The following is a 23,731-nucleotide window of genomic DNA, read 5'->3' as shown; positions in this document are numbered from 1 at the left end:
TTAAGCTCTCAAAAATTCAACTTTTTAGCTCATCCTCAAAGTTTATCATTCTCTCATAATTAAACAGCGCATTTCACAAACACGAGACTGTGACAGGCGCGCGCTGCACTGTCTATACTATTGAGGGAACAGTTTTTGGAAGCCCCAGCTCTCTCGCGGCGCCTGCATTAAGCTCTCAAAAATTCAACTTTTTGTCCAATCGTCAAACCCCAGGGGACGACACAGCCCCACTTTAAAAAGTCCATGATCTCACCTAATCGGCCTCTATTCCTTCCAAACGCTGCCGACTGAACACCGCAAAAGACAACTCAAGGGTTAAAACAATCTCTTCTCCCATCCTAAGAGAGAAAAACCAGCGGGAAAAAAAGATGGCCTCTCTCGTAGACCTGTGCTATGCTTCCGACGACGACGAATCACAGATCCTAGACTTTCACGATCAAACCACGCAACATCCTCCGACTTCGACTTCGACTTCGAATTTATCGCCTGTAAGCCACGAGGCACAGGCAACGCAGCAAAAATCACCACAACCAGATTGCCTTGGCCAATTGGACAGCCCGCACCATTTGACTCCTACACCTACCCGGAAAAAACTCACCTACGCCCTAAGTCCGCGAGATATCCCACCCGATGTGGACGTCTTTCTGGATGCTGTTTCCAATTACTTCACTAGAGCGGTGAACCTTGAACGACAAAGTGCAGCCGTCGCGCAGTCCACTTTCCTCAAAGCGCGTGAGCGCATGATGTGTAAGTCACTACATGAACACTTATTATTCGCAGTCAATTACCTTGCTAGCTTATTCGCATTCAAATATCTCGCTCGCTCGCAAGCAAGTAAGCAACACACACGTGCGTCACACCTGACCTGATTTTCTGTTTTTCTGTTTCATCTCAAGGCTACCTTGGATTTTTGAAGAGATATCTCGGAATGGACCTAGCACCAGATGTTTTTCTCCGCCTAAGTCTCATGGAACAATATTTCAACTTTCTCAGGGTGAGTGCAGATTTGAATTTTGGCAATTGTTTCTTGTCGCCTTTAGGAAATAACTTTGCCGACAAAAACTGCAAAACTGTCTCAAGCCATCTGATAGGACGGCAACAAAGGTAAAAGAAAAGGAAAAATCACAAATTGTGCCATATTTTCAGGCTTAAATTGTGCAGCAAGATACAACCGTTGTGCCCCATAAATCATTCGAGTTTTTCAGGCTTCATTGCTTTTGTTTGACCAGCTTTCAAAAGACGTTCTTGTCTTGCAAGTTTGCAGCTTGTTCAACGTCAGCAATATTTTTAACTCGGCCAATGCCCTACTGGTCTCCCCGCAGCCGTCACGTTTCGCGCGGCGAGGCACGTGCTTGCTTGAGACAAAAAGGACACCTTGACAAATATGACATGACGCCCTTAGACCGCTGACCATAATGCTTGTCTCTTGAATCAAAATGGCTGCCGGAACTACTTCGCCGGTCAGCTCAGCTCTGCCAATTTCTCTCACTTGTTTTTTGGTTGTACGTGACCTGGATTTACTCAAATGTTGTTGCTAGGACGAGAGGCAATGCAGTTCGGCGACAATTTCAAACCACGTGAGCTCACTGCTTTATGCGGTGAAGTTTCTGCATAAGGAACACGGTCCTGGTTTCAAGGATGTACAAATGATTCGTCAGTTGAGAGCACAGGCAACGATATTTCAAAAGCAAGGCGACAGAGAACGGCCTTCGTCGCGAGAAGAGTTCGAAGCCCTAAATCGCTGGCTACCCTGGTGAGTTCTCTTTTGTTCTTTTGAGCCAGTACCTGTAAACTGGCAAATTAATAATTTTAGCAATGATACTGGTATACTGTAGGGACCAATGGATTTGTTATTGTCCATTTGAGATATGTATCAATCAACTTGAACTGAAGTAACAGGGGAATCAGGAAAATTGCCCTTCAGAAAAGCAGTTGGAGAGCAGTTCCCACATGGAATGTCTTTGTCAGTGTTTTCTAGCTACATTCCCACAGAGAAAGTATTAAAGATGTTAGCATTAGCACAGGGATTGTCAACAGTTTTACCACTTTCAAGAATACTGGGAAATGTAATCAGCTTTTACTTTACCAATGTTGATGATTGATATCTAATTCCAGACCATGTTTTTCTCATATTCATCTTATTACACAAAAAGTCATTTTTAAAATCATCGGATTTGCTAGCTATAATTTTTTTCTTTGACAACACTATTCCTGAAGTTCTTACGAAGATACATCAGATTAGGATTTGAATGTGGACACCTATGGATCTGGGAATAGAGCTTATCTCTGTATTGTATTTTGGCAAGAATGCATTTAGTGATACCGGGCTTGGTAGACGACTTGATTTTGCGTTTGGAGAGCTTTCGACACGGTGCATGATAATTTACAAGTTGAGATATCTGATCATAGCAAAATATTGAATCTAGTGTTGGCATCTATAACGATCACTTGAGATGTTATTCCAGATCTAGACGTGAAAATTAAGTCATTGATAAATTTCTCTTCACCGAGTTTGGAAAAGTCATTTTTATAATAGTTTAAAACTTTATATAGTCTACATGTGAGCAGGCTAACAATTGTGCATGACATTGCAATATTTTTTGTTAGAATTTTAGAATTACATCTTCAGAAACTATTTCCTATGATAACCAAATTATCATACACACAGGATTTGCATCATAAATTTCCTTTAGAATGATCACACCTAACTTCCAAAATTCTAGAGAATTTCCTGCTATTGCTCGATTCCTTATAAAAGAAGTACAGTTAGTTAGTTTAACTCAGTAGTTCAGAGTGTCCAGACCAGCACTTACTAGCTCAGAACCTCTTGGTCACAGAAAAAGTAACTCCAGTACATGTAACCTCAAGGTAGTGACCTATTCTACTGAGGATTTGGTATGTCACATTTGACCTATTATTGCATGTCTTACAGTTTGAGTTCAAGAATAATATGCTTCATGTGTACTTATCTCAATCCAATTGTTTAGTCTTTGCTTGAGTCCTTATATTAGTTGATTCATGTTCAAAATGTGTCAAGATTGCATTCAGCTTTCAGAACCTTGCATTTATCTGTATACTTGACTTAAAGTTCATTGGTGAAATCAGATATCTCACTACAGTCTTCATTCTTTAGTCCATCAGTAATGACAGATGTTGTCCTGTCACTGAATGAGATTCTACCAGTCTTCCTAGTTTTAAGTCCAAGGAAAATATGAAATTGTGATTGAAATAATTCAGTCTGAGATTGTGTACGATCAGGAATTGAGGAAGATGATTAGAGACTAGATTACCACTGATGGCATTCATAGCATGACTATTTGCAAATATATTATCAATGAAGGTTGCTGATCTTTAAGTAATACGTGTTGATTGTGAGATGCAAGGTACAAGAGAAAAGGAGTTTAGCATTAGCAAGAAATCATTGGACTCAGGATGACTTTCACAATTGAATAAGTTTATATGAAAATCACCCATAATGAAGAGGGACTTATTTACCCTAGTTAGCCGAGATAAAGTTGACTCGAGATGTTCTCTGAACCTTAGGGGTAGAGGAATGGTGTCTATAGGTACAAGGACGAAAAACATTTTTGACTTTTCTATCAATTATGTGGACTTTCTTTGTCGATTCTAAGTCAGCCTCGTCGTTCAATCTTTTAGGGACGAGGTTGTGGCTGCCGTCTCACTCCAACGCGAACGCTTTCAATTGAGCTGGGAGGTCAACATGAAAGCCAGGGAAAGCTGCAACTTGGTCCTTTTAAGCCTGTATGTTTTCATTCCACCATCCCGGGGTCTTGAGATGCGAACTCTTCGAATTGTCACAGAGCCAGACAGCTTGGAGGCACGACAGCGGAAGGAACAAAATCTGCTGGTGATGAGGGAAGATTCCATTGTGCTCCACTTTAATGATTACAAAACCAAAAGCTCCTGTGGACGGGATGAGCTAACTCTGCAGGTGAGATAAGGACTCAGTTTTTAAGAAAGCCCGAAACGCTCTTGTGGCGCTGATGAAAAGAACATTTGTACCAGTTGCAAAGTCTTTGCAAACAATGTGCTTTCCAAACATATAGTTTTTATGCCAGCTCAAGGGAAAAAAGAAATGGACAGCATGTGTTGTTAACATTTGCCAAGTTGCAGCCGGCAAGGGAATTGGGTAGCTAGTTATTTATTTATTTTCTTACGATTATGAAGGATCATTGTAGATTTTGCCGATTTCACATGAACAAAGACACCATACTCATTACTGTGCGAAGAATTTTCCCATCGCTTTCTAAAAAAGGGGAAGTCAACTGAAAAAGGATCTGTCCTTCTTTTTTTAGCCTGGCCACGAGCTGTACAAAGTTCTTGCAAATTACATCAAGGAGTTTCGTCCACGCCTTACAAAGGAGGAAAGTGGGAACTTTTTGCTTTTGGTAAGTAGATTCAACTTATCCCCCGAAACTGGACAATATTCATGAGAACCCTTCAACTCATCACCTTCAACTGGAAAATAGCATGCCACCCTAACCCTAACCCTAACCCTAACCCTAACCCTAAACCCTAACCCTAACCCAGATTTGGGCAGGACTGAGTTAATTCTAGGGCGATTCCCCTAGACGTGAAGATGCTAACCCTAACCCCTAGCCCTAGATTGCAACCCTAACCCCTAGCCCTAGATTGCAACCCTAACCCCTAGCCTAAGCCTAGCCCTAGATTGCAACCCTAACTAACTGCTGTATCTTAAGGGGTTTCTTAACCTATTGAGTTTTATACATATGAAAGTGTTCCTCTGGCAGAGATCTTCCCAACCAGGACTACTTTAGTGTGGTTTGGTGAGATGAAGCTTGACAAACTTAAGGAAAAACCACTTTGGTGGACCTCCCCTCGTTTTCGACCTCTTCCGCTGAGCATGCCCATGAAGGAGTTAAAGAGTTTTATACATATCAAAGTGTTCCTCTTGCAGAGACCTTTCTAAGCATGTCTACATTAATGTGCTTTGGGAAAATGGGGCATGAGAAACTTAAAAAAAGAGCAGTTTGGTGGACTTAGACCTCTAGCAGTTTTCTCAATTGATATTGCACTTGTGGGGGTGATCAAAATCAGTTCTCTCCCCTATGAATGGATCATCAGAAGAACAAGTTATGAGATTTCAACCACTCTCTTAAACCAACTCTCTCTTCCATGAAGATGTCATCATTTACAAAGGACAGCATCCATTAAAATGGTTCAGGCAGAAAACCCTACCCCGATTAAAACCAGCCAAGAAAGAAGAGACTGAATAAAATAACTGCCTTCCTCGTTTCCTTTAAAGATCTGTACAAAGTACTTGTACATAAACAATAGGACATGAGTCCCCTTAAATAGATGCAAAGGCTTCAATTCCCTCTGACCTGACTGAGATGATAAATTGCACTTCTCAGGCCTGGGGTTGGTTTTGTGCTGTCTTATTTGGGTTTCAAGTCACAAAAGTGATCACAGTCAGTCTTCCCCCCACAATATCACTAGATGAGAAGAGAAAGTTATGAGATTTCCTAAAGTGATCAGCTCAGGAAAAGTGTTTGGGTATTGTATCAAATTCTGTGAAGAAGGTAATGGAAAGATCACTAGGGAGAATTTGTAAGTGGGTATGGGGGGGGCTCAAAGGGTTGTCGTTCGGAATCTTTGCCTTCTTTCAAAAGAAATAACAACCGCTCTCTCTTAGAACCAACTCTCTTACATGAAGATGTCATCATTTACAAAGAACAGCATGTATTAAAATGGTCGTTCTGATCTGACCTGACTCATATAATAAGCTGGACTTTTCATGCTAGCCCAGTACTTCAATTACCCACGACTGGTATGTGCCAAGACATTGAGAAAAGCCTTAGGTAGTAGATTGTGAGAAATTTCATTTGATCAGCTTGGCGATTTTGCTCATTGACCGAAAAAGGAAGCATTGTTTTGTGGAGAAACTGAACGAAACGAAAAGAAAAAAAAAGGCTCATCTCAAGGACTCTTTGCTTGAAGAAAGAAGTGAATTGTCAGCTTCATTTCGGATCTGTACACTCTTTAGATGCTTGAAGGAAGTCACTTGTCGTCTCAATTTGATTTGTACACTCTTTACAGGAATTTCTTTTGTCGGTAAAATATTCTTGCTTTCTCTTCACGGAAAAGTGCTTATTTTTGCAGGTATTTTGGTTAGATTTTGACGTATGATCTCGAAGGGTAATGGGAAACTGCTTTGGCCATCTGCCGTCCAATCGAAGCTTTCCTTCATCATCTCGGCCTAGGGGCTGCGTAGGAGGGCTATGTAAACAAAGGGAGACTCTTTTGGGCTGGATCGATCAAAAGAAATTGTCGGTTTAATACCATATTGTTCAATTATTATTTAATACGATATTGTTCGACCGTCCAAGTCATTCGAGCACCGAGAATGCACAGGCAGCCGCCGGAGCACTGGAACTTGCCCCGTCGAGGCAAGTTCCAGTGTTCGCTCGGCCAAAACACCAAAATAGCTACGTGGGGAAAATCCTCGAATGACGTCAAGAGGCTTTTTTGGGACGTCTATTTGGAGAAAATTGACGTCAATAGGTAAACAAAGTAAGGCAAGATCTATTTTGGGAAATTTGACGTAAGGTGCCCCCGTTATATATAAGTGTCCCCTGGCAAAATAAAAATAAATACATATTAAAGAAACGTACTTGAAGCCGCAGCGAGAACCTCTAAAAATGAGCCGGAAAGCTGCGATCTCCGATTATTTTTCATCCAAGAGTTCGAGTCCAGCGAACGAGGAACGAGATTCGCAGGAATTATTTCGGTAGGGGAAGCATTATTTAGTATTGTTTTCAATAGTAGAAATCGCTGTAGCATCTTGTAACACTTCCAAGAGGAATTGTTTGTTTGTTTCCACTCGGAACTCGCTGTGGCTATATACATATGCCCGGCAGCCGGGAATGGTCTTAAATAGACTAAATGCCCGGCAGTCAGAAAATCTCACCGAATTTTCACTGAAAGCTTCGATCTTTCAAGCCTCTTGAGAGTATTAAATGTTTCTTTAGCAAGGTCAAGCGACTCTAAATATTATTTTGGTTTTCTAGCTAGTTCACCATCGAAAGATGCGATCGTGGCCATACTATAAAATGGCTATCTGGTGACACTTCGAAAAAACTCGTCTCAAACCTAACAGCCAAATGAATAAAGGCCGATAGTTTCTAAAGAAAATGTTTGGGGCTGCGTCGGTGGGGGTAAGGAAATAATTTGAACATATCAACAAAGTTGAAATGGTAAATTGGCCACCGTTACGATTATAAAAGCTGACCTTTTCGAGCGTTAGCCCTTCGTTCGTCGGAGCGAATCTAACAGCGAAATATTTACTTGGCGAATTCCGACTGAAAGCCTCAAGCGATCACTATAATTATTTTGCTTTTACATTGGGCGAAAAAACTGTTGGTTTTTCTTTTGTTTTGTTTCCGTTTTGTTTTGTCTTGTTTTTGTTTTATAACTATTATTATTCCGATAAAATGCTTAAAAATCGAAAAATACATTGAAATGTCTGATAAAAATTTAAGAAAAGCGAGTGCATACACACCTCGGTTCATAATAATGATAGCTATGATAATAATGCTGAACACTTCTTGGCTCAGTATTCCTGGCTTTAGCTATGATTCCCAGAAATAGCTTTCTCATTGCCTTGCTGTTATTCCTTATCATTATGCCTTACTATGATTCCTTATTATTTCCCTTACTATTATATAGCAATAATTTCCATCAAATCTTCTGCAATACAAAATATTAACAGCGAATAAAACGATGAAAAAGAACTCACTTTCGGCTCACATCTGCACCTTTTTTTTTTTTTCTTTCAAAGCGTCTGGAAAACTATAGATAACGGAGTCAAATCTGAACAGATTCAAAGTCTAATAATCTGATAAGTAAAAGCATATCTAAAACTATACAGAAAAGAGAAAGGTGAATGGCAAATCTAGAGCCCTTTTATTGTTATTATTATTATCATTATTATTATTATTATTATTATTATTATTATGATTCTCATTATTCTCGTAGATCCTCGCAAGAGAGTGACGGTAGTGGCAGAGACGACAAGAGTCCACCAAGAAGGTAAATGATATCAACTAAATGATGATGACACGTGGAACCAGGGTAAAGCCGTGAAATCTGTTCTCTGTTTTCATGACAGAGTTCAGAGAGAATTCCACTATTACGCTGAAACTTTTGAGAAAGATAGCTTACTTGACTTTTGTAAGGCATTCGACGTGAACTCGGATATTCTGGTCAAACCGCCGATTATGCCTTCTTAACCTATGGTTTCACTTCTTGGGGCAGCAGGCGTAGCTAGTTCATTTCACCGTGATTTCAAATGCATTTGGAACGAGCCTAGACAACTTAACACGATCGCGTATCTTGTTCTGTGTAGGAAAAACCAGAGAAGTCGAAAAACCAGTGGCGCTGGAGCAAGGTAGGATCCTCATGTTTTCTGTTTGTTTTTAGTAACCCAGGATCTGCGATATATCTTTGGTGTACAATTTTGTCGCGCGCACTCGGTACGTTCTGGAAATGGCCACAATCTGTATCTATTCCCATTGTTACTTGTGTAAAACAAAAAACAACAAACAAAAAGTGTGTCTGTCTTGGATTTTCAGACAGTTGCTTGACACAGAGGCTGCAGCAGAAGGTGGTAGGAGGTGGGTCAAATCGCTCCTCTACTTGGCCCATTTTTTTCCCTTTTCTCTTTTGGTAGCCGTAGGGTAATGGTCTAATAGGAGGTTTTTGCGCCGACAGAGCTGACGACCACGATGATGAGGAAGACGTGCAGACGCCCGGGGACAGGACATTTTTAGTGCCAGAAGAGGAACTTGTAGAGGAGAGCAGTCAGTCCTTTTACCGAAAACAGGAGGCACTTTCCGTCCAAAGGGACGCGGAGACTGTACAGCCATACTTTCCCTTGGCATTCGCAGAATCCCCGGACAGGCCTCTAGCCTTCAACTTTGATTTGTTCTTGCTGGACAGTCTGACGCTGCCAAGACACATAGTGCCTCGCGACTCTGATGAGGAGAGGGTCTCCAACGCACTTACCTTCGAAGACGCAGCCAGCGCAATAAGTTACTGCACACGCAGCCTAGAGATTGGGTGGAAAGACACGCTTCCTTTGCCCTCTCCGTCTGATCCAACCCAGAAGTCTCCCCGTCGCAAACATCTACTCAGAGACCTGAACAAGTGGGAACTTTTCCGACGTGACGGGGCAAAGTTGACCGAAGCCCTAACTAGCAGACAAGCGCCTTTAGACAGCAATTTAAACCTGGTTCGCTTGGACAGGTAGGTCGCTGGTTTTTTTTTCATTTTCATATGATTGGATTTGATTTCCGCGTTAGGCTTAAACTCTTACCCCTTGGCTAATGGTCGGAGTATTTAGATCTCCTATTTTTTTCTCTTCTTTAAATGACTTCGTGGACAGATAGATCTAGCCCGCCGGACCTTTGGATCATTTTTTATCACCTGTTACCGGCCAGTCAGACTCGCCTAGGAAGGATGCTCAGCTTTTCCCCTGAATTAAACCAAATATGAGCAAAGCATCTACTTGCAGAGACTTTGACTCGATTAGAATGATTCCTTTTGTGGAACAATATTCCAGTTAACAACAAACATATGAAACATATTCCAGTTGATGCTAGGCAGTCAGAGCCCCTTGGCTCTTTTAGGGGCGAGCCTCAGGATTTTGACTTTAAAAGACTCTTACATGTCTTTGATGGCGAACATTATCGCACTTTTAAAATAATCTGTCCTAAATGTCGTCGGAGCTACAAACCCACTCGGTTTGTAGCTCTTAGATTCTAGTTTTTGCCTCCTTTTTGCGTGAGCGTATTAGATCTAGGGAATGGAGGGGCAATAGGATGCTTAGTTTTTTGTTTCAGTTTTTTTTTTTTTTTTTTTTTTCGGTTTCTCTTTCAGTTTTGTGTCTCTGTTTTTCGTGTACTTTGTAGAAATACTTAAGTAAATGAATCAATCCATTTCTTTCCTCAATTCTTGTTTGGTAATCCTTCGTCTCCATGTAGGTTTGGAAATATCATGGTCTGGAATGCACCTCCCTGGTCCCTGGCCAGCCCAGAATACACGCACGGCTTTCCCAGGAAGCTCGTTACGCAAGACCACGGGGGTTTTCTACCGGGCAACATAACAGTGTCGGCGAAAGCCAGTAATTTGACGTTGAGGCGACTGGCTGTGTGCGACGTGGCCTGCTTGGTAAGTCGGGCAACCACCGCGGGCTCAGGTCTCAGCAGGGCGCGACTCCTAAACCTCAGGTACGCGGCCATCAGATATCAGAGCGGAACATTCTGTCCGCAGTACCTTGCGTCCGCCATGGTGGAGTACGGCGTGAGCTTCGGCACCTTTGAAGCCCTATCGCCGGAGACCTTAGAAACGCTTCACTCCAACCTGAACCCAGCTTGGAGAGAGGGCGACGAGTCGTCAGCCGCGGAGGGATCCAGCCCTAGCAACGAGGAAGACGACGACGCCGACGAACCCCTGATAGAGTGTCCGCAAAGCGTCATGCGGGAAATCGGCAAGTCGTCCAGCGACGGCACTGCGCAACGCCAGTCCTCCCGAGAGACGGACAGACTGCTCTGCGATCTGCTCGCGCGGCTAGCTAGCCAACCTGGGCAGCAGAGTGACTCCTCGTCCGAAGGGGACGGCGGTGGGGCCGAAAGGGCAGCAGAAGCCACCACCTCCACGGCTGTCGCCGGCCTTGCCAGAAGAAAGAAGAGAAGGGCTTCCTCTGTAGGCGGTGCTAGAACCAAGGCGACGCGCACGGAAGAAAGGGCGCTGCCTGAGGGCGGACAACCAGGTAATGATAAGGCTGAAAAGCAACCGCGTTAACCAACTGCTGCCTTTTGTTTGATTGTCTGTTTTGTTCGGTTTTTTTTTTTTTTTTTTCTGTTCACATTATTTATTTATTAATTTATTTATCTATTTATCTATTTATCTATTTATTTCTTTTATTTTATTTTATTATTATTATTTTTTTTTTTTTTTTCACTTTTTAAATGACAGCTGGAGCAGGAGCGACGACCACAGGCCAAGGCGAAGGGCAGACAGCGCAAGAAGAGGCAGAGGATCGCTGGGGCCTGAGGCACTCGTCGGTGCCGGGTCTCCGAATGGAGGATTTCCCCGACGAGGAAACGTGGCAGGCCGTGTCAAACTTCTTCAGAGACCACCAGCCACTTCGCCAAGAGGTAAACTTACATTCGTGATCACCGATCAGATCATCACTGTTAAACCCTGTTGGATCATTTGTGTGCCTCCTGGCGCACTGGTGATGTATATCGTCAATCTTGTTTCCCCTTCTTGTTGTCTGTCCCAACAGGAACTACAAACTGCCATGGCCAGCACAGCGGCAAATGCAGGAGGACGCGCTTGGAAAGAAGATCCGGAGGCAGTGCAAGAGGCCACCAGCCAGCGAGTCGCAGACGCGCACCGTCAAATGGTGGCCGAGAAGATGGCAAGCCTCTTTGTCATTTGCGCCGCTGCCTGTGACTGCCCAGAGGAGAGCTGTGCCCTGAAGGCCGGTCGATTTTGGCCGCAGATGGAGCCAGCAGACCCCTGTCGGCGACAACCACCATGTCCCGTCTGCAGGGTGTTTGCTCGCCACCTGGATCTCTGCCATCTCCTCGCTAGGAGCTCCACTAGCAAGGGCGCCCTCTTCAGCCGACTGCTGGCCAGTGCGGTGGCCGTCCACCAACTCTACGAGCTGGCAGTCCCCAAGTCATTGCCCCCCGGCCAGAAAACTACGAGGAAGCAGTCTGTAAAGGCCTTGCTGTGCTCCCTTTTAGAAGTGGAAAGAAATAGGTTGCAGTGCATCCGACGCATCGGGGAGCTAGCCCTGCTGGTGCCCCAGCTGCTCTGCGTTCAATTGTCCAGTGGTCGAGCGGCCTTCTGGGAACAGCTGCGGAGGGTAGCAAACACGGTCATCGCCCAACGCGGTCGACAGGCCAAACTGCTGGCTCTGGAAGCCATCCGTAAGAGGTTGCCCGACGATTCTTCCTGGAAGGACTTTCTGACCCCCTCTCTCCAAACCTGAAAAGTGTCCTATTCTAAATGGCAGTGACTGCGCCTGCGAATGACTTGGACTTTGCACGCGTTCAGATTTTTCAATTGTGTTAGGGTTAGTTTGTTTTTCTTCCTTCCTTCCTTCCTTCCTCGTTCTCGCTGTCATGTTCTGTTCGTCACTCACCGGCGCGACCGATCGCCGGTCTAGGACTCTTTAGCATATAGAGGTTCGGTACTATGTTAGCTATGTTAACCATCTTGTCAAAAATGTAGGTAGTTTCGCCCTTAAGAATCTCAGGAGAAACAATCACTTCACAAGCTTTACTTTTTACCAGTTCATCAGGTTCGACGGCTAGGAATAGATCAACTGATTACAAGTACTTTTAAGTTTGAGAGGAAATTGAATGTTTTATTGTAGTGTAGCTTCTTATTTAGTTTGAAATGTGTCTCAGTATAATCATAAGTTGGCTAGATACTATTTTGTTAAGTACACGAGCCCACAAGCTTTTTACCTTGAATTGTTATCGTGTATAAATAAAGATTCTACTACTACTACTAGTTTTATTTCAGGAGGACGCTTGTAAACTGAAGCCACTCCATTAAATCTTGTTTTACAACGAAAACAACCACTGTGTGTGTGTGTGTGTGTATCTTAAATTGTTGCTCTAAGGGTTGGGTTTTTGATATCTACAGGTGTTTTCTTCTCTTCTATTTTTTTTTTTTTTTTTTTTTTCGCAAATAGATTTGGACATATTATTTTTGGAAAATTGCAGAGCGCAATTGCATTCAAATCTATGAAAAAGAGTCATACTGAAATCAGAAAATCCAAACTCAAACATTAAATCTAAATATCTCCTTACTCAAATGATTCCAAGTCATATGTTATTAAATCATCCATATCAATCATCAACATTTTGTTACAGGTTTCAGTTCTTCATCAGTTTGGTTACAATAGTAACACCATTAGAATGGAGAGATCCATTTCATGTCAGAGTGGCAATACCAAAGGAAGGAAAGATGGGAAGAAATCTTGGGAACAGCTTACCGATGCCAAGTGGCCATGCCCAAAAAAAGTCAAACTGTAAAAATGCTGTGTAGTAGCACGACTCTTTACAGGAATTTCTAAATATCCTGGCTATGCTACCGTATTTAAGCGAAAGAGAATGTCAGATTGCTCGTTAGAAATTTCATGGCAATTCTAGGTTTGTCAGGGTCCACGAAAAAGTCAAGTTTGTGTGACTAAAACTAGAGACCTCGTTTGGGAGGTTGGAATTTTTTTGCCCTATGTACTTCTATAAATATTATCCATACCTCCCCCCCACAGAAGGGACTTTTCTTAAGACCCCCTCCCAACACTCTGGAAATTGCAATGAAGGTTCATACATTTCCTTGAGGCTTTTGGCCTTTGAGATTCCCCCCATTCCCAAGAATTTTCAACCCTCTCTTTAAGCGGAGTATGGACATTTTCTGGAACTACACAATGCCAATTGGGTTGTAGCCTTGCTTCTGCAGTCCTACAACAAATGTAAGAGGACAGAAAGCATAGGAAGTGTGTTTTTTTTTTTTTTTTAAATGTGAAATTGAGAAGAACATTGGCACGCCATCCACAAATGCCAGTATGAAATGACAGACCACTTTTTCACAATCAAACAGTGATTAACACAATGGTTAACACACGCTTTTAGAATGAAATAATTCATAAGTAGTTTTCCATAATCCTCCAAATTCCATTCAAACAAGCTATGATCGTATTGACACCAAGTTCCACATTCACATGGGAAAGTTTTCATTTGGCATTGTCACATTGTTTGGAACTAAACATTAGAAACTAGCTTCTTTTAATAATGTTGTAAACAACTTTGCTATTTGTTGTTCACAAAAGTAAGTGAAATAGAAATGGAGAACTTTCACTTTGCTTCCCTTGTTCATTTCATTAGCAACTCTGACTAATTTCCTTGCAAAGACACTTCCCCTCTGTCGTGTGCTTCATTTCGATCTTGTTTTTCTCACTCACATCCTTTGGGAAGGAGAATTGTGAGCATATCCGTACACACACAAAGTAAACGTGCCATGCAATACATCCTTGATCAGTTATGATCAATCCATCACTATCACTAGTAGCTTTGAGAGTTATTGTAACAGTTTCAATTCCTAGTGAAACCACTCTTGGAGCTGGCTCTGTAATTGACCATAGCCCACCACGGTTCTATTACTTGAAATCAGATTTTGCATGCTTTGCAGATCATTTCATGTTGCTGGACCTACAACAAACAAAGAAAAATTACGATTCGTGCAACATATTGCTACAACCAGCTAAAAAATTCCATGTGAGCTGTTTCCAGCAAGTACTTCTCATATTAAACCAGACATTCAGTGTAGCTTCTACAGAAAAACCCTGATCAGTCATTGCAGCTAGGACATGTATATCTAAGTCCAATTTTTGGGGCTGTAACATTTTTAAAAGGCTGACTCGACTCAGTAACTTGCCATGCCCCGAATATATCTCCGAGCGAACGTTTTGGGTCGGTAGAAAGAAATTAGACACCTCAATTAACACAATCGCAACTTACATGCTGCTTAACTGCTGCTACAAACTGCTGATTGACTCTTTCATCGCCTTCTAAAATGTCTAAAATAACTTCCAAATCGTCTCCCCATAGCAAGCGCCATCTTGTTTTGAATGTGACTTGTACCTTCAACCTCAGAGGGCTCCCATTCTTCTTACCGTTTGAACTTCTCCGGCTTTCATAACCACTTCCCGTTCCCTCTATTAACTCTGATCAAACTTTATGATTCTCTCATAGTTAAACACCGCCTTTCACAAACTCCAGATTCTCCCAGCCGCACGCCATACATTATTCATTCTAGTCTATCGAGGGAACAGTTTTTCTAAGGCCCAGCCCTCTCGCGGCGGCCGCATCAAGCCCTCAAAAATTCAACTTTTTAGCTCATCCTCAAAGTTTATCATTCTCTCATAATTAAACAGCGCATTTCACAAACACGAGAGTGTGACAGGCGCGCGCTGCACTTTCTATACTATTGAGGGAACAGTTTTTCTAAGGCCCAGCTCTCTCGCGGCGGCTGCATTAAGCTCTCAAAAATTCAACTTTTTAGCTCATCCTCAAAGTTTATCATTCTCTCATAATTAAACAGCGCATTTCACAAACACGAGAGTGTGACAGGCGCGCGCTGCACTTTCTATACTATTGAGGGAACAGTTTTTCTAAGGCCCAGCTCTCTCGCGGCGGCTGCATTAAGCTCTCAAAAATTCAACTTTTTAGCTCATCCTCAAAGTTTATCATTCTCTCATAATTAAACAGCGCATTTCACAAACACGAGAGTGTGACAGGCGCGCGCTGCACTTTCTATACTATTGAGGGAACAGTTTTTCGAAGGCCCAGCTCTCTCGCGGCGGCTGCATTAAGCTCTCAAAAATTCAACTTTTTAGCTCATCCTCAAAGTTTATCATTCTCTCATAATTAAACAGCGCATTTCACAAACACGAGAGTGTTTACTGTTTACTGGCTATGCTACCGTATTTAAGCGAAAGAGAATGTCAGATTGCTCGTTAGAAATTTCATGGCAATTCTAGGTTTGTCAGGGTCCACGAAAAAGTCAAGTTTGTGTGACTAAAACTAGAGACCTCGTTTGGGAGGTTGGAATTTTTTTGCCCTATGTACTTCTATAAATATTATCCATACCTCCCCCCCACAGAAGGGACTTTTCTTAAGACCCCCTCCCAACACTCTGGAAATTGCAATGAAGGTTCATACATTTCCTTGAGGCTTTTGGCCTTTGAGATTCCCCCCATTCCCAAGAATTTTCAACCCTCTCTTTAAGCGGAGTATGGACATTTTCTGGAACTACACAATGCCAATTAGGTTGTAGCCTTGCTTCTGCAGTCCTACAACAAATGTAAGAGGACAGAAAGCATAGGAAGTGTTTTTTTTTTTTTTTTAATGTGAAATTGAGAAGAACATTTTGGCACGCCATCCACAAATGCCAGTATGAAATGACAGACCACTTTTTCACAATCAAACAGTGATTAACACAATGGTTAACACACGTTTTTAGAATGAAATCATTCATAAGTAGTTTTCCATAATCCTCCAAATTCCATTCAAACAAGCTATGATCGTATTGACACCAAGTTCCACATTCACATGGGAAAGTTTTCATTTGGCATTGTCACATTGTTTGGAACTAAACATTAGAAACTAGCTTCTTTTAATAATGTTGTAAACAACTTTGCTATTTGTTGTTCACAAAAGTAAGTGAAATAGAAATGGAGAACCTTAACTTTGCTTCCCTTGTTCATTTGATTAGCAACTCTGACTAATTTCCTTGCAAAGACACTTCCCCTCTGTTGTGTGCTTCACTTCGATCTTGTTTTTCTCACTCACATCCTTTGGGAAGGAGAATTGTGAGCATATCCGTACACACACAAAGTAGTCATGCCATGCAATACATCCTTGATCAGTTATGATCAATCCATCACTATCACTAGTAGCTTTGAGAGTTATCGTAACAGTTTCGATTCCTAGTGAAACCACTCTTGGAGCTGGCTCTGTAATTGACCATAGCCCACCACGGTTCTATTACTTGAAATCAGATTTTGCATGCTTTGTTTGAATCATTGATACAGTCAAGTTTGCCAGCCTTTAGTATTGCCATAGCTTGCTGGCTCTCCACGGTACCGGTTCTTGCATATTTCTCACACACACAAATTGTGCAGCACATGACCAGCCCTTTTGCCCCTCAGATGGTACTGTACTGGTGGGATCATTGTCACCAGAGTGAGTTCTTGCTTCTCTTACAGTAGTATGCAATGAGGCAGTCGGCAACTTTAGTCCACCATCATAATGGGGCAGCATTCCTTGACAGTCCAGTGAAGAACTGCCTAGACTTCACCGGGACTGTTGCATGATATTTCTGAAAAACTTCACCAGGTCTCAATTCTTTAAAAAACCCATCATACATTGATTTGATACCAGTGAATTCCAAACCTCTTTCCTCTGGCTGTTGAAAAGAATACTTGCTTAGTTCATCCCTCAAGCTTTTTGTAACAATTCAGTTTCATTGAATTTCCTGATTGCGGAAGCCACAACTTCAGCAAGTATGCTGACGCTCAAAGGCTGAATGGATCCTTGGTGAAGACTGCTGTGTCGTTCACACAGTCTTCGCAGATCATTTCATGTTGCTGGACCTACAACCAACAAAGAAAAATTACGATTCGTGCAACATATTGCTATAGTGAACGTTTGAAGTATCTTGGCTGGCCAACACTCGACTCGCGTCGTGAATTTCTTAGTTTAGTGCAATTATTCAAATTCATTAATGGTTTTTCAAGAGTAGACTTATATGTAATTACTTAACTTTCTCCAATAGTCGGACGAGATCTACCAACAATGTCAAAATCTGGACGCCTTATGCTCGAACAAATATCCTCAAGAACTCTTTTTGGTATAAATATATAAAAATCTGGAATGACTTGCCAAGTGACATAGTAGTTAGCTCTAGCTCTGCTAGTAAGTTTAAAAAAAAAACTGAAAGAACACATTTTTAAATAATATCAATAATATTGCACCAATATCCATTTATCAATTAACTTGTTTTTTCAATAATTTGTACCTTTACATTTTAGTTTTATTTTTATTGCATATTGCTTTTATTCTGGGGGCTGCCGTCAATGAGAATTGAGTTCCTCTCTGGCTTGACCCTTTTTGCCTTTTTGCATCTCGATGTTATTTCTATTGTTATCTGTCTGTATTATTATTATTATTATTATTATTATTATTATTATCTTATTATTTAGGCAAATGAAGTTATTATAAATAAATAAATAAATAAAATTCCATGTGAGCTGTTTCCAGCAAGTACTTCTCATATGAAACCAGACATTCAGTGTAGCTTCTACAGAAAAACCCTGATCAGTCATTGCAGCTAGGACATGTATATCTAAGTCCAATTTTTGGGGCTGTAACATTTTTAAAAGGCTGACTCGACTCAGTAACTTGCCATGCCCCGAATATACCACCGAGCGAACGTTTTGGGTCGGTAGAAAGAAATTACACACCTAAATTAGCACAATCGCAACTTACATGCTGCTTAACTGCTGCTACAAACTGCTGATTGACTCTTTCATCACCTTCTAAAATGTCTAAAATAACTTCCAAATCGTCTCCCCATAGCAAGCGCCATCTTGTTTTGAATGTGACTTCTACCTTCAACCTCAGAGGGCTCCCATTGTTCTTATCCTTTGAACTTCTCCGGCTTTCATAACCACTTCCCGTTCCCTCTATTAATTCTGATCAAACTTTATGATTCTCTCATAACTAAACACCGCCTTTCACAAACTCCAGATTCTCCCAGCCGCACGCCATACATTATTCATTCTAGTCTATCGAGGGAAGTTTTTCTAAGCCCCAGCCCTCTCGCGGCGGCCGCATCAAGGCCTCAAAAATTCAACTTTTTAGCTCATCCTCAAAGTTTATCATTCTCTCATAATTAAACAGCGCATTTCACAAACACGAGAGTGTGACAGGCGCGCGCTACACTTTCTATACTATTGAGGGAACAGTTTTTCGAAGCCTCAGCTCTCTCGCGGCGCCTGCATTAAGCTCTCAAAAATTCAACTTTTTAGCTCATCCTCAAAGTTTATCATTCTCTCATAATTAAACAGCGCATTTCACAAACACGAGAGTGTGACAGGCGCGCGCTGCACTTTCTATACTATTGAGGGAACAGTTTTTCGAAGCCTCAGCTCTCTCGCGGCGCCTGCATTAAGCTCTCAAAAATTCAACTTTTTAGCTCATCCTCAAAGTTTATCATTCTCTCATAATTAAACAGCGCATTTCACAAACACGAGACTGTGACAGGCGCGCGCTGCACTTTCTATACTATTGAGGGAACAGTTTTTGGAAGCCCCAGCTCTCTCGCGGCGCCTGCATTAAGCTCTCAAAAATTCAACTTTTTGTCCAATCGTCAAACCCCAGGGGACGACACAGCCCCACTTTAAAAAGTCCATGATCTCACCTAATCGGCCTCTATTCCTTCCAAACGCTGCCGACTGAACACCGCAAAAGACAACTCAAGGGTTAAAACAATCTCTTCTCCCATCCTAAGAGAGAAAAACCAGCGGGAAAAAAAGATGGCCTCTCTCGTAGACCTGTGCTATGCTTCCGACGACGACGAATCACAGATCCTAGACTTTCACCATCAAACCACGCAACATCCTCCGACTTCGACTTCGACTTCGAATTTATCGCCTGTAAGCCACGAGGCACAGGCAACGCAGCAAAAATCACCACAACCAGATTGCCTTGGCCAATTGGACAGCCCGCACCATTTGACTCCTACACCTACCCGGAAAAAACTCACCTACGCCCTAAGTCCGCGAGATATCCCACCCGATGTGGACGTCTTTCTGGATGCTGTTTGCAATTACTTCACTAGAGCGGTGAACCTTGAACGACAAAGTGCAGCCGTCGCGCAGTCCACTTTCCTCAAAGCGCGTGAGCGCATGATGTGTAAGTCACTACATGAACACTTATTATTCGCAGTCAATTACCTTGCTAGCTTATTCGCATTCAAATATCTTGCTCGCAAGCAAGTAAGCAACACACACGTGCGTCACACCTGACCTGATTTTCTGTTTTTCTGTTTCATCTCAAGGCTACCTTGGATTTTTGAAGAGATATCTCGGAATGGACCTAGCACCAGATGTTTTTCTCCGCCTAAGTCTCATGGAACAATATTTCAACTTTCTCAGGGTGAGTGCAGATTTGAATTTTGGCAATTGTTTCTTGTCGCCTTTAGGAAATAACTTTGCCGACAAAAACTGCAAAACTGTCTCAAGCCATCTGATAGGACGGCAACAAAGGTAAAAGAAAAGGAAAAATCACAAATTGTGCCATATTTTCAGGCTTAAATTGTGCAGCAAGATACAACCGTTGTGCCCCATAAATCATTCGAGTTTTTCAGGCTTCATTGCTTTTGTTTGACCAGCTTTCAAAAGACGTTCTTGTCTTGCAAGTTTGCAGCTTGTTCAACGTCAGCAATATTTTTAACTCGGCCAATGCCCTACTGGTCTCCCCGCAGCCGTCACGTTTCGCGCGGCGAGACACGTGCTTGCTTGAGACAAAAAGGACACCTTGACAAATATGACATGACGCCCTTAGACCGCTGACCATAATGCTTGTCTCTTGAATCAAAATGGCTGCCGGAACTACTTCGCCGGTCAGTTTAGCTCTGCCAATTTCTCTCACTTGTTTTTTGGTTGTACGTGACCTGGATTTACTCAAATGTTGTTGCTAGGACGAGAGGCAATGCAGTTCGGCGACAATTTCAAACCACGTGAGCTCACTGCTTTATGCGGTGAAGTTTCTGCATAAGGAACACGGTCCTGGTTTCAAGGATGTACAAATGATTCGTCAGTTGAGAGCACAGGCAACGATATTTCAAAAGCAAGGCGACAGAGAACGGCCTTCGTCGCGAGAAGAGTTCGAAGCCCTAAATCGCTGGCTACCCTGGTGAGTTCTCTTTTGTTCTTTTGAGCCAGTACCTGTAAACTGGCAAATTAATAATTTTAGCAATGATACTGGTATACTGTAGGGACCAATGGATTTGTTATTGTCCATTTGAGATATGTATCAATCAACTTGAACTGAAGTAACAGGGGAATCAGGAAAATTGCCCTTCAGAAAAGCAGTTGGAGAGCAGTTCCCACATGGAATGTCTTTGTCAGTGTTTTCTAGCTACATTCCCACAGAGAAAGTATTAAAGATGTTAGCATTAGCACAGGGATTGTCAACAGTTTTACCACTTTCAAGAATACTGGGAAATGTAATCAGCTTTTACTTTACCAATGTTGATGATTGATATCTAATTCCAGACCATGTTTTTCTCATATTCATCTTATTACACAAAAAGTCATTTTTAAAATCATCGGATTTGCTAGCTATAATTTTTTTCTTTGACAACACTATTCCTGAAGTTCTTACGAAGATACATCAGATTAGGATTTGAATGTGGACACCTATGGATCTGGGAATAGAGCTTATCTCTGTATTGTATTTTGGCAAGAATGCATTTAGTGATACCGGGCTTGGTAGACGACTTGATTTTGCGTTTGGAGAGCTTTCGACACGGTGCATGATAATTTACAAGTTGAGATATCTGATCATAGCAAAATATTGAATCTAGTGTTGGCATCTATAACGATCACTTGAGATGTTATTCCAGATCTAGACGTGAAAATTAAGTCATTGATAAATTTCTCTTCACCGAGTTTGGAAAAGTCATTTTTATAATAGTTTAAAACTTTATATAGTCTACATGTGAGCAGGCTAACAATTGTGCATGACATTGCAATATTTTTTGTTAGAATTTTAGAATTACATCTTCAGAAACTATTTCCTATGATAACCAAATTATCATACACACAGGATTTGCATCATAAATTTCCTTTAGAATGATCACACCTAACTTCCAAAATTCTAGAGAATTTCCTGCTATTGCTCGATTCCTTATAAAAGAAGTACAGTTAGTTAGTTTAACTCAGTAGTTCAGAGTGTCCAGACCAGCACTTACTAGCTCAGAACCTCTTGGTCACAGAAAAAGTAACTCCAGTACATGTAACCTCAAGGTAGTGACCTATTCTACTGAGGATTTGGTATGTCACATTTGACCTATTATTGCATGTCTTACAGTTTGAGTTCAAGAATAATATGCTTCATGTGTACTTATCTCAATCCAATTGTTTAGTCTTTGCTTGAGTCCTTATATTAGTTGATTCATGTTCAAAATGTGTCAAGATTGCATTCAGCTTTCAGAACCTTGCATTTATCTGTATACTTGACTTAAAGTTCATTGGTGAAATCAGATATCTCACTACAGTCTTCATTCTTTAGTCCATCAGTAATGACAGATGTTGTCCTGTCACTGAATGAGATTCTACCAGTCTTCCTAGTTTTAAGTCGAAGGAAAATATGAAATTGTGATTGAAATAACTCAGTCTGAGATTGTGTACGATCAGGAATTGAGGAAGATGATTAGAGACTAGATTACCACTGATGGCATTCATAGCATGACTATTTGCAAATATATTATCAATGAAGGTTGCTGATCTTTAAGTAATACGTGTTGATTGTGAGATGCAAGGTACAAGAGAAAAGGAGTTTAGCATTAGCAAGAAATCATTGGACTCAGGATGACTTTCACAATTGAATAAGTTTATATGAAAATCACCCATAATGAAGAGGGACTTATTTACCCTAGTTAGCCGAGATAAAGTTGACTCGAGATGTTCTCTGAACCTTAGGGGTAGAGGAATGGTGTCTATAGGTACAAGGACGAAAAACATTTTTGACTTTTCTATCAATTATGTGGACTTTCTTTGTCGATTCTAAGTCAGCCTCGTCGTTCAATCTTTTAGGGACGAGGTTGTGGCTGCCGTCTCACTCCAACGCGAACGCTTTCAATTGAGCTGGGAGGTCAACATGAAAGCCAGGGAAAGCTGCAACTTGGTCCTTTTAAGCCTGTATGTTTTCATTCCACCATCCCGGGGTCTTGAGATGCGAACTCTTCGAATTGTCACAGAGCCAGACAGCTTGGAGGCACGACAGCGGAAGGAACAAAATCTGCTGGTGATGAGGGAAGATTCGATTGTGCTCCACTTTAATGATTACAAAACCAAAAGCTCCTGTGGACGGGATGAGCTAACTCTGCAGGTGAGATAAGGACTCAGTTTTTAAGAAAGCCCGAAACGCTCTTGTGGCGCTGATGAAAAGAACATTTGTACCAGTTGCAAAGTCTTTGCAAACAATGTGCTTTCCAAACATATAGTTTTTATGCCAGCTCAAGGGAAAAAAGAAATGGACAGCATGTGTTGTTAACATTTGCCAAGTTGCAGCCGGCAAGGGAATTGGGTAGCTAGTTATTTATTTATTTTCTTACGATTATGAAGGATCATTGTAGATTTTGCCGATTTCACATGAACAAAGACACCATACTCATTACTGTGCGAAGAATTTTCCCATCGCTTTCTAAAAAAGGGGAAGTCAACTGAAAAAGGATCTGTCCTTCTTTTTTTAGCCTGGCCACGAGCTGTACAAAGTTCTTGCAAATTACATCAAGGAGTTTCGTCCACGCCTTACAAAGGAGGAAAGTGGGAACTTTTTGCTTTTGGTAAGTAGATTCAACTTATCCCCCGAAACTGGACAATATTCATGAGAACCCTTCAACTCATCACCTTCAACTGGAAAATAGCATGCCACCCTAACCCTAACCCTAACCCAGGGGAAGAGGCGCGCACCTCCTGCCAAATCACGGGCGCCGGTGTGGCACGCCTGCGAGTGAGAGGCTGTGCACTATGAGGCACATGTGCTAAAAAAGGCGGTGAGTCTTGTACTCACGCCCGCTACTTGCATGAAACAAATGACCACGCGGCCAAAATGGATTCCCGGGTGCAGTAGATAGTCTCAGGGGAATTGGGGAGTAGGCGCGCTCCTCCTGCAAGTCACTGGCGTCGGCGTGACACGCCTGCGAGTGAGAGACTGTGCACTAAGAGGCACATGTGCTAAAGAAGGCGGTGAGCCTTGTATGACAACGCATGCCACTTCCACGAAACGCATGACAACGCGGACAAAACGGATTCCCGGGTGCACTCGATAGTCCCAGGGGAGTTGGAGAGTAGTCGGGCACCTCCTGCCAAATC

The 23,731-nt window shown here is 42.0% G+C and overlaps 3 protein-coding genes and 2 long non-coding RNA genes across 8 annotated transcripts; 3 read left to right on the top strand and 2 right to left on the bottom strand.

The window, feature by feature from the left end:
- The first annotated feature begins 876 nt into the window (after nt 1-876).
- Nucleotides 877-8,052, top strand: LOC148715589 (uncharacterized). 3 transcript variants are annotated; one of them, XM_088746760.1, is made up of 5 exons: nt 878-994; nt 1,539-1,753; nt 3,658-3,952; nt 4,317-4,409; nt 8,020-8,052. In XM_088746760.1, exons 1-5 carry the CDS (start codon nt 929-931, stop codon nt 8,035-8,037), a joined length of 687 nt encoding a protein of 228 aa, XP_088602886.1. In that variant the 5' UTR covers nt 878-928; the 3' UTR covers nt 8,038-8,052. The 3 variants fall into 3 exon arrangements, with proteins under 3 accessions (XP_088602885.1, XP_088602886.1, XP_088602887.1); XM_088746759.1 differs by lacking the exon at nt 8,020-8,052 and having other exon boundaries at nt 877-994; nt 4,317-4,511; XM_088746761.1 differs by lacking the exons at nt 878-994; nt 8,020-8,052 and adding an exon at nt 1,422-1,460 and having other exon boundaries at nt 4,317-4,510.
- Nucleotides 8,053-8,674: 622 nt separating this feature from the next.
- On the top strand, nt 8,675-12,641 carry LOC148715588 (uncharacterized). Its single transcript, XM_088746758.1, has 4 exons — nt 8,675-9,288; nt 10,026-10,813; nt 11,020-11,201; nt 11,333-12,641. Exons 2-4 carry the CDS (start codon nt 10,039-10,041, stop codon nt 12,044-12,046), a joined length of 1,671 nt encoding a protein of 556 aa, XP_088602884.1. The 5' UTR covers nt 8,675-9,288; nt 10,026-10,038; the 3' UTR covers nt 12,047-12,641.
- Nucleotides 12,642-12,701: 60 nt separating this feature from the next.
- On the bottom strand, nt 12,702-15,032 carry LOC148715587 (uncharacterized). Its single transcript, XR_015995944.1, has 2 exons — nt 14,586-15,032; nt 12,702-14,276 (listed from the first exon to the last, which is right to left on the bottom strand). It is a non-coding gene; the product is annotated as an uncharacterized LOC148715587 (long non-coding RNA).
- Nucleotides 15,033-15,955: 923 nt separating this feature from the next.
- LOC148715586 (uncharacterized) lies at nt 15,956-18,483 on the bottom strand. The gene is made up of 2 exons (XR_015995945.1): nt 18,117-18,483; nt 15,956-17,221 (listed from the first exon to the last, which is right to left on the bottom strand). It is a non-coding gene; the product is annotated as an uncharacterized LOC148715586 (long non-coding RNA).
- A 1,179-nt stretch (nt 18,484-19,662) lies between these two features.
- Nucleotides 19,663-23,297, top strand: LOC148715585 (uncharacterized). 2 transcript variants are annotated; one of them, XM_088746756.1, is made up of 4 exons: nt 19,663-19,787; nt 20,332-20,546; nt 22,451-22,745; nt 23,110-23,297. In XM_088746756.1, exons 1-4 carry the CDS (start codon nt 19,722-19,724, stop codon nt 23,245-23,247), a joined length of 714 nt encoding a protein of 237 aa, XP_088602882.1. In that variant the 5' UTR covers nt 19,663-19,721; the 3' UTR covers nt 23,248-23,297. The 2 variants fall into 2 exon arrangements, with proteins under 2 accessions (XP_088602882.1, XP_088602883.1); XM_088746757.1 differs by lacking the exon at nt 19,663-19,787 and adding an exon at nt 20,215-20,253.
- The last annotated feature ends 434 nt before the right edge of the window (nt 23,298-23,731 follow it).

Source organism: Stylophora pistillata, unplaced genomic scaffold, assembly GCF_964205215.1.
Source record: "Stylophora pistillata unplaced genomic scaffold, jaStyPist1.2 SCAFFOLD_1384, whole genome shotgun sequence".
In the NCBI taxonomy this organism is placed as follows: Eukaryota; Metazoa; Cnidaria; class Anthozoa; order Scleractinia; family Pocilloporidae; genus Stylophora; species Stylophora pistillata.
The sequence above is the reverse complement of the archived record's forward strand: the minus strand, read 5'-3'. Positions and strand labels throughout refer to the sequence as shown.